This window comes from Hypomesus transpacificus, chromosome 21 (genome assembly GCF_021917145.1).
Source record: "Hypomesus transpacificus isolate Combined female chromosome 21, fHypTra1, whole genome shotgun sequence".
NCBI classification, from domain to species: Eukaryota; Metazoa; Chordata; class Actinopteri; order Osmeriformes; family Osmeridae; genus Hypomesus; species Hypomesus transpacificus.
The window spans coordinates 9,082,283-9,098,924 of record NC_061080.1 but is presented as its reverse complement, the minus strand read 5'-3'; the positions used below and the strand labels follow the sequence as shown (position 1 = coordinate 9,098,924).

The 16,642-nt window shown below is 42.1% G+C and overlaps 1 protein-coding gene across 1 annotated transcript; it reads left to right on the top strand.

Moving 5' to 3' along the window:
• Nucleotides 1–360: 360 nt before the first annotated feature.
• Nucleotides 361–4,047, top strand: LOC124483740 (epoxide hydrolase 1-like). Its single transcript, XM_047044282.1, has 9 exons — nucleotides 361–383; nucleotides 740–935; nucleotides 1,102–1,282; nucleotides 1,536–1,748; nucleotides 1,901–2,030; nucleotides 2,779–2,990; nucleotides 3,230–3,338; nucleotides 3,484–3,609; nucleotides 3,834–4,047. Exons 1-9 carry the CDS (start codon nucleotides 361–363, stop codon nucleotides 4,045–4,047), a joined length of 1,404 nt encoding a protein of 467 aa, XP_046900238.1.
• Nucleotides 4,048–16,642: the final 12,595 nt, after the last annotated feature.

Below are 16,642 nucleotides of genomic sequence, written 5' to 3'. Positions count from 1 at the left end.
TTAGTTTTTTCACAATGTATGCTTCATGTTTTGGCTGCTTGCAATGTTTGGGACTACCTCGTTGTTATGATCAGTGACATATGCTCTTTTGTAAAGCTCTCTCTTGGAAGTCGCTTTGGATAAAAGTGTCTGCTAAATGCATAAATGTAAATGTAAATATGTTAAGCAAGTAATGCTAACACTAACCCAATGTTCTTCATCTACTCATACGTACTAACTGTGAATAGATTTAACAGCTTTAATTGAAATGGTCTCACATGGCTAGTTTTAGATTAAGCTCTTTCCTAGTACCTACTTAGTGACTGCAGACTGTCTGGATGTAAGGTAGAGGTCTCATTGAAACCTTGTCACTGATCAGAAATGCATGCAGCCGTGTTTTCAAGGTGAGATGTGTGTGTTGTATTTTCAAATGTCGTGTCTGTGTCATTTTTTTTTTGCGAATGACTGTTATAAAGAGATTATAGTGAGTTAAGCATATGAAGAATGTGGTGGTTCGATTTAGGAATTCTAATTAGGCTTTATAGACTGTTAAGCTGGGCAGACCAACAGCAAGTTCACAGAAGTGAAATGAAATACAAACCTATAACACTGTGCATACGCTGTATGTCTGTAGACACCAGTACCTCACATCTTTGAATGGTAATATAGAAAAGTTGTTGAAAGAGTTGTATATCAAATTAAACAAATGCAGTGTAAAATACAATGGTAGGTGATTCTGAGCAGTTTCCATTTGTCACAGACTCTACAACTGTAGACTCAACATACCTCTAGCTGCTCTCAGGTCCAGGGGTCCTCTTTTGCCCCGGCTGGTTGGTGCCAGAACAGTCACCACCATTCCAATTGGGGATGGCTGGTGGGGGTCAGAAAGACAACAGAGGTCTAATGACACCAAAATCTATAAATTTACGGTGGAAACCTCCGATGAGGAAATAAAGGCAACGTGAATGAGAGAAAGAGCCAATAAGACGTGTAGAGGTCCCAGTAAACTGACATGTGGATTCATTCTTTAAAATAGTGCCAAGTCAGACGTAAAAATACATAGAGGGAATAATAAATGATTATGTGTCCAAGAAAGGTGAACATTCCCCTGTTTGTCTTCAGGATCTTCACCATCGTCTTGACAGAGCCAGATACACCGATGCTTTGGTGGATTCCCAATTCAACTACGGCTTCAACTCAGCATACCTCCAACGAATTGCCTCGTATTGGCGCAATCAGTTTGATTGGAATGGACAGGTCGACGTCCTCAACAAATACCCACCTTTCAAAACCCGAATTGAAGGTTACTTATTTTTACACCGCAAAAGTGCAAATATCGTTCTTAGATTACCTCTGTACATGTTAAAAGACAACATATAACAAAAACATTCAATGTTTTGAATCAAGTAAACGTCACAACAGTGCAAAATGAAACTATGATAAAATATCTAAAATAGATATTCATCTTATGTACCACTGAGCAGCTCAATCAGGCTGGATAGGAAAGGTAGAAAAGTATGGATTGGTTGCTCCATCTTGTTCATTTGGGGATCTAGGTCTGAATGTGCACTTCCTTCGCATGAGTTCTCCTCATGTGCCTGACAGACAGGCAGTTCAGCCTGTGATGCTTGTCCATGGTTGGCCCGGGTCCTTTTTTGAGTTCTACAAGATGCTACCCTTCCTTCTTCAGCGTGAGGATGGGCTGGCCTTTGAGGTAATCTGCCCCTCTATCCCAGGCTTTGGCTACTCAGACGCCCCACAACAGCAAGGTACGAATGCAGCCTAACATTTGTGCAAGGAAACCTTGAAGTTTACTTGTGAGACTAAACTGTAGTATAAAAGGATGATTTTGTACGCCCGTTCCGTTGCATCTCAAACTGGCTTCTGTGCTGCAAGGTGAATCTAATGTTTGTTCCTGTAGGGTCTGATACTTCAGCAGCAGCTCGAGTGTTCTTTAAGTTGATGGAACGTCTAGGTCACAACCAGTTCTACCTACAAGGAGGGGACTGGGGCTCCATCATCGCCAACAACATGGCCCAGATGAAACCAGAGTAAATAAAACCCATGGTAGTTTTTCACAGCCTTGTCTTTCAGTAAAAGAGACACTGCACTGGCAGTATGAAACCTTTGATGACTGTTACGATGATATTCTGTCAGAGAATGGGCCAAGGAACGCACCACAATGAAAAAGAGTTGACTTTGTTTATTAATCGAGCTGCTCGGATCAGGTCACCACGACAGGCAAAGTGGTTGGCATGACTGACAAACATGTCTCTCAGGTAGACATTATATATGAGCTGGACCGTACAAATATAGTAACCACCAAAACATATCCTTAAACGGTAGACATTCCACAACTTAAGGCATAGGAAGAACAACACACAGGTGGTGCAGCAATCACTCATCGTTTATACTATTTTCTGCATGTGGCTCTGTCCAAGGGTTAAAGTGCACATTCTCCTATCTATATGTGTATTGTCCGAGACCTGCTGCGTGACCTCTTGACCACACCAAGAGACTGAGAAAGACTGAGACTCAAGCTTCTCAGTCTTTCAGTAAAAGAGACACTGCACTGGCAGTATGAAACCTTTGATGACTGAATAGTTTGTGTAGACCCACGCTAAAGTTCATAGGAGAATGCAAACTTGTTATTCAGTAATGGGAAGCATGTGTCACCCCCTGTGATATCCCACGATCTTGGTCTGAGACAAGCTCATAATTGTTATAATAGTCCAAAAGTCCTAGTGCATTCTGACAGTGTTAATGCATGAATTCTTCATTATATTGCATTGCTGCAAGGTCTGTGAAAGGTCTTCACCTCAACATGTTCAACGTGCCTTTCGGGGGACTGGCCATGTTCCTGTCCTTGCTGCTGGGATCTTACCTCCCCTCCCTCGTTGGATTTTCAAAGGAAGATGTCAAACGCCTCTACCCTGTGGAGAAGAATTTACACGCTCTACTGAGGGAGACAGGCTACCTACACATCCAGGCCACCAAGCCAGACACAGCAGGTCAGCCACAAGCACAAGGCCTCCATGTCTCATTTTGTCCACCCAATTGAACATCACCCTTATGAAACTGTGAGTCATGTTGAATTATAATGTTGCAGGAATCAGTAATGTTTAAAAAAGGACCCCGTTTTTGTCTCAACTGGGCCGATCCTATTGCAAGTGCCTTAAAGCTAAGAATCAGCAGTCTGGACATTAGCATTAGCGATCACAGCTTTCTCCTCCCTCGGTTCTCTCTCCAGGGTGTGGACTTAATGACTCTCCTGTGGGTTTAGTGGCCTATATCTTAGAGAAGTTCTCTACCTGGACTGATTCTGAAAATAGCAATCTTGAGGACGGAGGACTGGAGAGGTACAGTAACAAGCACATTTTCTCTGATCAAACTGACAGAATCTAAATAAAATACAATAATAAACACTTTTGTGCTTTATCACTGAACACATAAATGAGAATTATATATTGCTTGAGCTATAATAAGGGCAGCATTTGGTTTTAGGAAGTACCAACTTGATGATCTCCTTACCAATGTCATGATTTATTGGACAACTGGCTCCATAATTCCTTCGATGCGTTTCTATCGTGAGAATTTAAAGGAAAATATTCTAAAGAGAGTTGATGCGAGGTAAGGTTGATACTGATGTCCTTACTTGTTCCGATTGTCTCTGGCAAACCTAGCACGCTGTAGCTACAGTAACGCACTAATGTAGCAATTCCATATCCTATCAATATCCACCAACCTAGCGAAGCTGCAATATTTGCTCAATGACACTGCCAAAATGCTGCGACATGATGGGCTTAAACAACGTTTGACTGACATGGACCTTTTGTTGCCTTTTGTGATAAAAGGACAGGGGTGTATGTGCCCACCGGACTAGCATCCTTCCCTGGAGAGCTGTTCCACTGCCCCCCTCCTTGGGCTCGTCGCAAGTATCAGAACATTTTGTCCTACTCTTTCATGCCCCGAGGGGGTCACTTTTCTGCCTTCGAGGAGCCTCAACTGCTTGCTGACGACTTTAGGAAGTTTGTGATGGCAGTGGAGTCAAAGGCCAAGGTCACATAATGTCTTACTTGGATGTAACCACTAAGTTTGGAGAAGTTATTATTTTAGCTAAATTTATGTCAAGGAGGTACACGGAACCTTTTCCAGGACTTGACTTGATTGGTGTCCAAAGGTGGTCATTAATAAACTTTAAATGGTACATAATAATATTGTTATGGTAGGCTTGTAATGTCATTAAGATTAAGAACAACTTCAACATCAAATATATAATTGCACTTTTTTGATATGCTAACATACTGTATTCAGTTACTAAATTAATAAACAACCAAAGCAAATACAAGTTTTATTTATATATATTTCACTTTACAATTTGCTGAGGACCAATCCTTTGTCTCAGAACACTGTTTGGCCTTGGTAGAGGTTTCCTTTCAGCCTCCTGTTCCATTTGTGAAGTAAAGAAGTAATCCCAGCTCTCCTCCTTCTGTCAGCCTCTCAGCTGGTTACCTGTGGCTGCTAGTCCATATGTCTCACTTCTCTCTCTGGCTTCCAAGTCAAGTGGCTTTTATAATCATTCAATCATATACAGCAATATATGTCTATGGTTGTGATATCAGGTGTGTGTGCAGGAGTAAATGTAATTTTCGTTTTTGAAAAGTGGTCGGGACCAGGGTGTGAAGTTTGGGGGGGGTCTGACCCCCCTAATTAAGACTTGGACACCCCCAAAAGAGGTCAAAACAACAGGTCGGGGGGGGGGGGGGGGGGGGGCGATGCACGCCCTGGAGAAGAAGTTGACCTCCCCAATTGTCATTGTATAATTCGCACTCTGGTCGGGACATCCCTTACAAAAAATAAGTATACTTCAAGTTTATTTTGAAAGTATACTTTGTATAAAAAGGATACTATTATCATGTTTCTTAAAGTATACTAGCAGTGTACTTATTTATATACTTTTTTTGTACTAAGTAAACTGAATTGGCCCACTTTTTAGGTCATTTAGCACACTTTAAAGTACACTTATAGTGTATTTCAAGGTTTACTTTTAAATACTACAAAGTAGCCTGTTTAGTGCACTTTCAGTTCATCGAGTATACTTCCTCAAGTACTTCAAAGTATACTTTGGAATACTCTAAAGTAACCTGTGTAGTGCACTTTCAGTTCATCAAGTATACTTCCTAAAGTACTTCAAGTATACCTTGGAATACTAAAGTAACCTGTGTAGTGCACTTTCAGTTCATGAAGTATACTTCATAAAGACCCTCAAAGTATATTTTGCAATACTTTAAAGTGCACTTTCATTAAATGTAGGTACTTCAAGAACTAAACTTTTAAATGTAATTTTACTACTACTCACTAATGTATTAAAGTGTTTAGGGGCCCCTCAAAACCTCAGATCTTAAACATTTGGCGAGAATGAGCCCTTGCAACATTTCACTACAGAGTCTTACCTGATTGATGTTATTCACTGTATAAGCACCACAGTTGACAAGAATCCAGCTGTTCTTATCAAATGTAACAGTCATTTAACTCACAATTTAACTCACATTTTTTACAATGGTAAACCAGCACAACAATGACAAATACGCAACAAAACACTACATTCTAAGCAGACACATTTAAAAAACGAAATTCATGAAGTTACATTTGTATTTTGAACAAACGGCAAACTTATCAGCAAATGTTAACACTATTTACCGCCTTGCATCATGGGAATTGACTAGCCAATGAGCCACACTATCTTCATTATTTAAGTACCAGGGTCTTGAATCTGATGCGGGCCGTTATGGGTAGCCAGTGGAGGGAGATGAGGAGCGGGGTAACGTGGGAGAGTCTGGGTAGATTGTAGACCAGACATTTAAGTCATAGAGATTAGGTCAATTTTTACACCGGTCTGCCAAATCAATCGTTTTGATTCAACTATGAGGTTGCTGATCACCATTCCCTCTTGCAGGGGAAATGAGAAGACAACTATTTCATTCTACTCTTTACTCTTAGTATTTTGAGTTGTAAATGAGCAGAAAAAAATATGCTTTTAAATCTATGTAATCTTTATAAATAATAAGTAGGCTATGCATTTTTATATAAAATATACAGAAATGTAATTTAAATACGGACCCCTGCAACCAACACAAGTAAGCAAGCACACCCTACAATTTCCCCAGAAATTGTCCCATCTCTAGTTTTATTTGTAATGCACTTTACATTTAGCTAAATCTCAAAGTGCTGTCTTTTGTCACTAATACCTGATGACAGGCCGCTAAACGGGACACATTTTCTCGCCTCTACCTCTGTTGTCAGAACCGCAATCTCACAGTCACCGTATTTCTTCAAATAAACGCTGCAGCGTTTAACGTTCATTTTTGGTGCGGCGTTTCTTCGAGGGCGGCGTTTGTTCGAATAAATACGGTAATTCAGACAACGAAATAACCTCAGGAGCGCATTTATAGTCCATCTGCATATTAATTTATGGGAGGAGGCAAGGCGGGGTCAGTGGCTCGTTCACGTGCGGTCAATCTCACGTTGATTGTGATTTATAAAGGAAATGTGCGCAGGACCTGGCGTACGACCGGTTTTATACATGTGAATATTTTTGTGCGTAGGTACTTTTCGAGTTTTGGCCGTACGCCATCTTCTGGTATGAAAGCTGCGCAATCCTTTATACATGAGGCCCCTGGACCTGATTTTTTTTCCAATTTGGCCCAATGATTCAACAGGTCACTCATTACTCCCAGACGGCTAGTGGCCCATGTACGCCATAGGTGGCGCTATAAAATAAGCCCAAAGTCTACGTGATTTCCCCAGCGCCCCATTACTCCAAAATGCCTGAAAATTGGTATACATTCCTTATTTCTCATGGGGAACAAAAAAGCCTCAATAACCCATAAGGTCCGCCATGATAGCCTCAATATCTTTGTGTTAATAAATCAAATATAAGGTTTGAGCACTTTGAGACCTTTAGATCGTGAGTTTGAAGTGACGGAAAACCGAACTCGAAAAGTAGCTAGCTTTTCCCTCTGTGTAATTAGTGAATCATGTAGCATCTCGGCGAATTCATCAAAAAGGTAGAGGAGGGCAGGTTTTAGGAGAACAAGCGATTCCCCACAGACCTGTCGGCTCAGAATTTTGATTTGGCTCGTGAGAGTCTTTGTAATAAGCCTATGCGCCAGGGAGACCATATAGGCTTAGCCATGTTTTGGTTGCGTCATGTTCATAAGTTCACCATTTTACAGTTCGGTCGACACCAAAAATGTCGAGGAGGGCAGCCTTCAGGAGATGTGGGAATTGTGCTTTTAGCCAGATGCTCCGATTATTTTTGTGATTTGTTGAAAGTGAGACTGCGTCCCGGGGGTACATTGTTTTAACTTGGCCTCAGAGACAGACTCGGCTCGCTCACTGGCAGTGTGTAAACAATATTGTCTTTCACTCAATTTTACTCCTAAAACGTCAGGGAGGGCTGCTTTTCGTAGACAAGAGCCTGCTGAAGATAGCCAGTATATAGGATATTTCAAAACAAGCCTATTTCATTCGTCATTTGTCTGAGAAAGCGACCTACGTTAGCCAGGCTAGTTTCACTCGGTCAGCCTATTCAACGGTCTCTGACAGTCAGAATCACTGTTTACAGGCAAAGGTCAAGCTGGTCTTTTGTCAGATTTGTATATATTGACCAGTTTAGAGCTATATACTCCTGCCAGAGCCTGGAATCGAACCAAATGTTTTGAGTGACTTTGCATGGCCGGGTCTCCATCAGGTCACCACATTTGGATTCAAGTTCAAGTAATGCTACTGCATTTCACAGTCAAAACTGTAGTTTATGTCAAGTGTAGATGTAAAAAGCTTCATTTTTCACAACTGACATGAATCCTTTTTTCACTTTACAGGTCTGGAGGGTCATGCAGTGATCTGCTCAACAGAGTTCAACAAAGGATGCTGAACTACCTGAACTTGCTGGACTACCCCCTTCCAGCTGGACAGCTTCTCTTCAGCCCTGACCCCAGGACAGCTTCATCCAGCTGGCCTGCCCTGACTGCCTGCATGCAGGCCCTGCTTGCCCCTGCCTGCAAGCCCTCCAGAGACAGACAGTCACCCCACAGACACAGTAGCTCTGCAGACTGCTTTTTTGAAGACATTTGATGAAAAAGGACAAACCAGTATTTTTTACTTTGAAGAAAGTCAAAGTACCATAACCATAACACAGTACATATGGTGTACAAAGCTGCAGTCAGAATTGGCGAAATTGTTAGCTTGGATGTTATCTTGACATTTACATGGGGCCTTGATGATGATGCGCACACAGCTTCAAGGCAGTTCCATTTCAGGAGACTCCGAGACCTTAACGGGTCACTAGCATCTCGTCATATCACGCAGTCGGAGCACAGCTAGATCATCAGCGTCAGCGCTCTTGGGTACCCAGCATGCAGTGCGGCATCTAAAAAAATGCCAAGACTTGTGGAAAATAGTTAGGTTACAACAGCAATGCAATGGATTTCAGTTGTTGCGTTCGTTCAGTTAGATGTTTGTAATATTGTTTGTGAGTTAAAATAATCTTGTTGGTCACCCTGAGAGTGCATGTTGTTTGGTTTAATCGGAAGTGAGAGTCGGCCGTAGTAAGGTAATACTTGCAAAGAGATGATCATGGGTTGTGTCATAGAATTATTTCCTATGAGGTTATTCTTGATTGTAATTTGACTGTGGTTCTGGATTGCGGTCTTCAAGCCATCTTTGAGAAATTGATTGTGGGAGGCAAATTTTGGTCGACATTTAAACCTCATGCGACCCCTGCAGTATATCCGCTTTGGTGTGACTTGCGCTGGGAGGGAGTAAAATGGCATGGATTGGGATAGTGTGCGGGCAGGTGTGTTTTTATATAGGGTGAAATGGAATGAGAAATGTAATACAAAATGTCTGAAAGGGGTGTATTTATGTAAATATCCACATTGCCTCAATATCTTTGTGTCAATAAATCAAATATCATTTTGACTGATGGTTTTCAAACCTTGTTGGGTTCAAGATGACATCAATCTGAAGTACCATCAACAATTTCACCTTGGTATGTCAAAATATGATTGAATTTGAGTAGTTTAAACTTTGGCTGAATCTAACAACTCTTACCACAGAAGAAACAGATTACTTTTTTATACAGTAACTGAACATGACAACATTCAACACTGAGAATAGCTCAATGGACTGGGACAGTGATCGGCAAAGTATAAGGTTGTAGGTTTGAATCCAGCAGCAGTTTTTTAGCCTGTCTTAAATTTGAATATCTGTTAAGTTAAACAGGATGACATCATTATGAAATACCATGCGCAATTCCACTTTGAAATGTCAACCGTTTCTTAACCTTTGTCCCAAAGCTGACCAAAGCTAATACTCTGCCCTTTCTACTCATACATTTTCAACAGTTGGTGTGTAGCAGAGAGGATTGAGAGGCTGCCTTGTAACCTTATGCTCATTAGTTCAAATCCCCATTCAGCCTATTGTAGTTGGCCCTTCATGAAGTAGTTTTGCTCTCTTGTTGTCCAACTCTTGACCTTCTACAATGTACATTTTTATAATATTTTGCCATTTTGCGGAGGAACCCGCATCGCTGCTTGCAGCTATATTTAATTGGTTATTTTTTCTTAATTGGTCATAGTTCACAAGTAGTTCTCAAGAGGATACATTTATTTAGTAATAACCAAATACCTACCAAGGAACTACCTTTGTTGTAAATTAGCTATTACTTACTGCTTAGTTAATCTTGGTTCCATATTAGTTAATAGTATTAAATTCAGTGTTAATGTAGAACTACCTATTACTTCCTGCATAGCTACTTGTTAACAACGGACCATTATTCTAAAGTGTTACCCTTCTTTTTTGTAAGGGTAATTAGGCACACTTTACGCATCCCCTCCCATCTATTTTTCCAAAACTCCCACTTTCCCCTGACCCTCCCGTGAATGCATGACACGGAGAAGCGCAATTTGCCATTTTCAGTTCTCGCGACAGGCAGTCTGCGCTTTTACCTCAGTGCGGCATGTTTGTACATACCTCGCCATACTTTTACATGCAAATTGCGAAACAAACACGCCTGAAGTGGGCGCAAAAGCGTTAGTACATTAGGCCCTGAATCTGCCCAGCAGCCACAACCAGGAGCAGGAACTAGGTCAAAGTCAGCGGCCAGTTTCCTGACCAGGACCAGACCCACACTCACGGTCAGGACCAAACAGTGGCCCAACTGACTCTTTCTCTTTTGCCTCAAGTACAGTACAGTGGTTCTGTTGAGTCATGGGGCATCAGACCAGCTAGCTGTATCTGTGACAGATTGGAACATCCTCAGGACCTGCTGGAGAATGGCTCTGGAGCACAGCTCAGGCTACTGAGTTCCACCATTGTGTGATGCAGCTCCATGTCAGCACAGAGGAGAGAGAAGCAGAAGAAGAGGCAGTTGTGGATGGCTGAGTACTCATGGTGAGGACAGATAGCAGAGAGAAGAGATATCAGACTTATGTCTAATGAAAACAAACAGATTTAAAGTAAAAAAAATATTGTGGAGGATTGTTAAACTATCATTATGGATGACGGATAGTACGGTAATAGCATTGGCTGTTCTGTTTGAGATCTGCGTGCATGACGCGTATGACGTATGTTGTTGAGTTTTCTTGTATGATGCACAGAGACGGTTGGACATAGCCGGTGCACAGAATAACGAATAAATACTTATAAAACTGACGCTCCGCTCATACTTCTACGCCAAGTTATGCCAGCGCAACTCTGATAACTTAACAAGGATCATTACAAACGTGTTGACTGTAATCGCTGGACAGTGACTTTGTACATGTGTGGAATGTCTTAGATGGTGAGTGTTACTTAGATGTGTACTGTTCATGGTGAGAATGTTGGAAGTATCAACTCATATACCCTCATAGGTCTTTTTTTTTATTGCACATGTTTCGCTAGTCTCACTCACATACTGTATTTAATCTTGCTTTCTTTAAACACAATTTACTCCAATTCTTATTCCAACAGTCATTTCCAATATTTCATAATGCGTGGATCCAGGCCCAGCGCCAGGCACTGATTTGCGGGGGGGCCATACGTTGCTTTGGGGGGGGCACGTTTTTTTAATTAGGTTAAACTAAAACAAGGAATGTGATGTATAATTGTATGAAATGTATGATGAAAATTTGCAAGCAATTTCGCCAAACAAATACCAAGAAATAGGTTGCCGCAGTTTGTCTTTCAACTTCAGTTGCAAAATCCGTGATGAGACTGAGCTTGAATAGCTTTGGCGAGATTTATAGTACAAAATCGCTGTCAATCAAAAGGAGATGCAGTCTTTCGACAGACCCTCCAATCATCACGCGGAAGCCCAGCGTCCAGGCCAGCCCACTCGTCCATTCACCCCAGAGACGCTGAGCGTCCAGGGCGGGACATACCCGCAGCATTTATCCAATGACCGTATAGTTTCGAAGCACTTAAAACAACTGTTCACAGCAGCCCCATTGAAGTCCATGGAAGCTGAGCTTCAACAGGGAAATGCAAATCAGTCAGTCGACCTGCTTATAGACCAATTATCACCCTACGTCACACAACTGTCAAGCAGGCTCAACTGCGCATGTGGGTTGCAAAAGACGAACTTCTCCCCGTTCTATTACTCTTGGAGTGTCGTTCAGGTCATCATATATCTCTGGCCACTGGATTGCAGGGCTTGATATTAACCTTTTGAGGCTCTTGGCCTTTGGACAAATACATTTACGTTCACTTGTCTATGCACAAAAGTCACTTGACCCCGATATCCTTAAATAGCCTGTCCAAGTGATCGGGCAAAACTAGCCTGGCTAACGGAGGTCGCTTTCAGGCAAATGAAACAGACAGGTTAAAGAAATCCGAGATTCTGGCTATCTTCACCAGACTCGTATCTACATTAGGCAGTCCTCCCTGACATTTCTGGTGTAGAATGGATTGAAATACAACATTGTGCACACTGCCAGTGAGCGAGTCTGACTGAGGCTAACGTCAAAACAGTGTAACTGGGATGTAGTCTCACTCAGATTGCCAGTTTAAACAAATCAGAAAAATAATCGGACCAGCTGACCAAAAGCAGAATTCCCATATCTCTTGAAAGCTGCCCTGCTCGACTTTTTAAATGTAGAATTGACTGTAAAAGTGTACAATTATGAACTTTGTGACATGACGTGAAGACATGGTTGCCGCTCGACTATGCGGTCTGTACCGGGCAACATTCTCACTAAAATTTCATGACTTTCGTGACCCAAATCAAAATTCTGATGCGACAGATCATTGGGTAATCGCTTTCTCTCCTAAAGGTATGTCCTCCTCGACGCTTTTGGTCTTTTTAAGTCTAACTATTTGTATTATCCGTGTGGTCCTTTTGCCATTTAAAATGCTATCCTTTCCCAGTTTTCTGCAGCCACAGTGCGCGCGCATCCCGATTGTTTACAAACAAATAATTGGTCTATATATGTAGCTGATTCTGAACAAACTCGTTTTCGATATTAACGTGTTCTAACGCAGTTAAAATGTTAACACAATAGCAGAGCTGCCAACTCTCACGGTTTCGCCATGTGACACACGCATTTCACCCATTTCTCACGCTCTCACGCCACACCTTGTATATCTCACGCTGAAAAGGCAACGCCAAACAAGTAGCCAAGCTAACGTTGTAAACATTAACGGACGACGCGCAGGTTAACCGAGTGAAGCAACATTGACGCGCAAACAGCCGTGCATGGCCGCGGGAACTAGGGGTGCTGAGGTTGCTGCAGCCCCCCCTGACATCACGAGAATTTAAAATGATATGACTTAAAAATCCACCACCGTGGCACAGCTCCGCAGTAGCGGACTGGCAATCGGGAGCACCGGGAGAAGAATAACTATGGAAAACCAGGGTAAGAAACGTAGGGTGGGGCTGAAAAATTAACAGACAAAGAAATCACCTTCACTAGACAAGGTTTTACCAATTGAAAAACGGCTGTTTATTTTACATGAAGCTCAACTATTTTGCGCTCAAATAAAGGCCAAATAATGTTCGGCTCGCGTTAAGGATTGAACTCCCTAACTCGCATCACATTTAACACAGACTATGCTTGCATTAGCAGGGCAGCTGTGTGGCGTATAGGGCTGGTTCTGGTGGGCCGGTCTGGATCAAAGTCCAGGGCCAATTTTTACTCCCAGTTCCTCCCTGCCGCCCCGCAACATTAAGCCCCCGCCAACACCCCTCTGATAAAATATGTTCCCGCGGCTATGCAACCGTGTAAACTCGCCTTTGGGGGGAGTGAAGCTCGCAAAAGCTCGCCCGGGGGGGGGGCTACCAAATCTCACGCCAAGGTTTTTGGAAAAGTTGGCAGCCCTGCAATAGTAAATATTTGACCATTAATCTTTGAAATGTTAGGGGAAGCTGAGCTTCCCTTGCAGTCTTAAAGAAATCGCCACTGTATCCATATTGAAGGTCCTAACATGTACAAAGTCATCTGTTTCAAAATAAATTTGTAAAAATACACCTAATGTAGCCTATCGTCAGCAGCCATTAGGTGTATTCGACTTCATGCAGCGCCGGCTGACTTGAAGCTGAGAATGCCATTGGCTGCTTTAAGACGGCCGGGCTGCAGGCGACGCAGGCGCTGCATGAAGTCGAACGCACCTATTGTTTTCCGATAGGATACCATGGGAGTGCCTACCAAGCCCCCACCCCTCGCCCCTCGGCTTGAAGCAACGGCCCCGGTGGATGTAGGTGGTATTGCATTACGGTTAGGTTTCCGACTCTTCCGGTCGTTTTTATTCTATTAACTCCAGTCAACATTTACAAAACTATCTCCCCCAAGAATTTTGGTTGGATTCTCGAACCTGGCTCATACTACTAGCTTTTTCATAGAATAATTTTTCCGGATTTTTGCTAAGTTTGAGACCAATCCGAAATGGGTGAACTAGCACCCCATTTATTTGCTTACGTCAATAAAAGTTGCCTGCAAATGCAATAGCGACCAATTGCAGTGCTCCCAGAGCCTGTTTAAGGAGAGCCTGCCCACTTCCTATTAAGCCCCATTGTACCGAATGTTGTTGCAGTTCCACCAGAGTTCCACTGGGGGTGATCGCGGTCGAGTGCAAAATGAATGAAATCTATGGAGCTAAACGGCTAAATTTGTCTCTTTCGCCTGATTGTTGTTGATAAATCTCAGATTTGATTGTAGTTTTTGCATGTTCAACATAGATTACAGGTCAAAAGTTGAATGAACGAGTACTTATGTCCTATTGATTTCTTACATGGTAAGTCGTTGTGGCCCATAACACACTAGCATTCTGCTAACGAATGCTGATTGGTTAGTGAAGGACTGACTACGACCAGAGATCCCGCTTGATGGCATCAGAAGCAGAACCAGAATGTCAGAGCATTAGCAACATTAGCAACAACATTAGCAAGCCAAAACTCTTTCTAGCATGTGTATTGACAGGGAGAGCCTAACCTGTCAACTGTATTGTCGATGCCTCAAGAGTAAAGTGGAAGTAACCAGAGCTTGCCGTCAAGCAGTAGCTCTGGTCGTACGATGTGTGTGACGTCAATGCCATTTTCAAAGGCTTTTTAGAACAGAAAGGCGACTTTAAAAAAATCTAACACCCAGTGGTGTGTATTTTTTATCCTGAGAAAAGTGGATTTTGAGGGGTATAGCTCCATAGACCTCCATTCATTCTGCACTCGACCGTTAGCGCCCTCATATGGAACTTGAGTGGAACTGCAACCAGTTCAGAACCCGGAAGTTTCCCGAGAGTGGGAGTTCTCTCTTTATTAGACATTCTCTGGTTCCGGCTTCAGGGGCCTGAGGAGAGAGTTCCGGTTTAGAGGGGCCTGAGGAGGGAGTACTGCATTTGGACCCTTCTCTGCAAATGTGCTGGCGGATACTAACAGGGCACAAGCACAAAAGGTCACATTGGCCGATAGACGATTTACATTGAGCTGAATGAGCCGTAGACTTATATTGAATGAGCACAGGGAGAAATGGCTTGAGTTGCCTGCCTTGTTGTAGCAAGTTTAGCAAATCGTTGTCACACATACATTAAATGTTGTCAATATAGTTTTTTCCCGTTATTTCAAAACGCATTTGATTTTTCGTAAAAACGTTCATAACATGATGGCAAATATATCATGTTAAACGCGAGCATAGATTGTTGACATGTCTATCTGGAGCAAAGACGAAGATTAATACTTTAACTGTTAACCACAATAGGAAAGGATATTTAAATAATGTTAGTCTTGCCTTCAGAAGCTTTTGTTAAACACACTCATTATTCTTTTTTTGATCGTGCCAGACTGCTTTTGTGGGACAATGAAGGTCCTCAGTGACTATACCCCCACTTACATCTGATGGTAACGTCTTGTATATGGTTCTATGAATATGCCCCTTTCAAAGGCAAATGTTAAAACAAGTATATTTTAGACACACTTCTCAAGCTTTTATTTATTACATTATTAACACGTCTTGTTAGATCACGTTATATCCATTAATAGACGTTTGGTTTTCTAGGTTAAACATATAAAACACAGGTCGCATTGCGACATAAAGAATTTATAATACATTACAGTATAATTCTAGTGCTATAATCATTAGCCGTATCATGGGCATGGCACTATCTATAATTCCAGTTATTAATATTTGCGGCAACTTAATCACCAAATGCATCACGGGCACTGTGCACTATATAGCAACGGGAACAATGCTCGTAAGACTTTAAACAGGATACATGTATTAAAGTTATGTTTTGTGCTTATTAAATGTATATCTTATGAACTTAGAAGTGTGCTCAGGCTTAAAACATTGTGTCTCACACAGGGTGTGGGAAACAGGCTGTATTTTGTGTTGTTATCTCTCCATTTCAGAAGCAACCTTGAATCCAGGCTGAGACAGCACCCGAGCAGAAGGGATGCGTGGGGAAGAACAAACTCCCTGATACACGAGAGAACAAGCTCAACCCTTTTTTGATATTTCTGTTTCAATTGCACTGTATAATATATGCTGGGGCAGGGACAGATAGCCAGTTGGACTTCGTGAACCAGCCCAAACTCTTATGCGGGTAGGGAAACGTAGACAAACCCAGAGCTCTGTACTTGTTGATTTCCAACTGCTGCATTAAAGCTGATATTATCGGACCTCTGCGACTCCAGACCACTCTTTCTAGAACACATATTTGTGTCATTGATTACCATCATTACATATTGGATTACACACAAAGATTTTCAGTCCTTCAAATGGTGACCCCGACGCTGAAAAGAGGGAGTCCAGAGGGTTCTGGCCCGACCGACAGATCGGGAGAGAGACCCATACACCGGTACGAGGAGGCAGACGTAATCGTCAGGCGCGCCTCAACATAAAAAAAAGGTAAGCAGACACCTGTTAATTCAAAGTACTGCTATTTGGAACTCAGAACCAAATTTAGACGATTACTATGTTTCATCGTACTTAGTCAAACCAACAGTAGTGGGAAATCAACCGTTTTTATGATTCAAAATAGTTTGTGCTTGAGGTTAAGTGTCCTCAAAATAGTTAGTGTTTGAGGTTAAGTGTCCTCAACATAGTTAGTGCTTGAGGTTAAGTGTCCTCAAAATAGTTATTGCTTGAGGTTAAGTGTCCTCAAAATAGTTAGTGCTTGAGGTTAAGTGGGAGTC

Bases quoted from the DNA above. Each gene is read 5' to 3' on its own strand.
- LOC124483740 (XM_047044282.1), top strand. From the start codon at position 361: ATGCATGCAGCCGTGTTTTCAAG. The intron at 936-1,101 runs GCAACGTGAATG...GTTTGTCTTCAG, and splicing joins CCTCCGATGAGGAAATAAAG to GATCTTCACCATCGTCTTGA. The intron at 1,283-1,535 runs GTTACTTATTTT...TTGGGGATCTAG, and splicing joins TTTCAAAACCCGAATTGAAG to GTCTGAATGTGCACTTCCTT.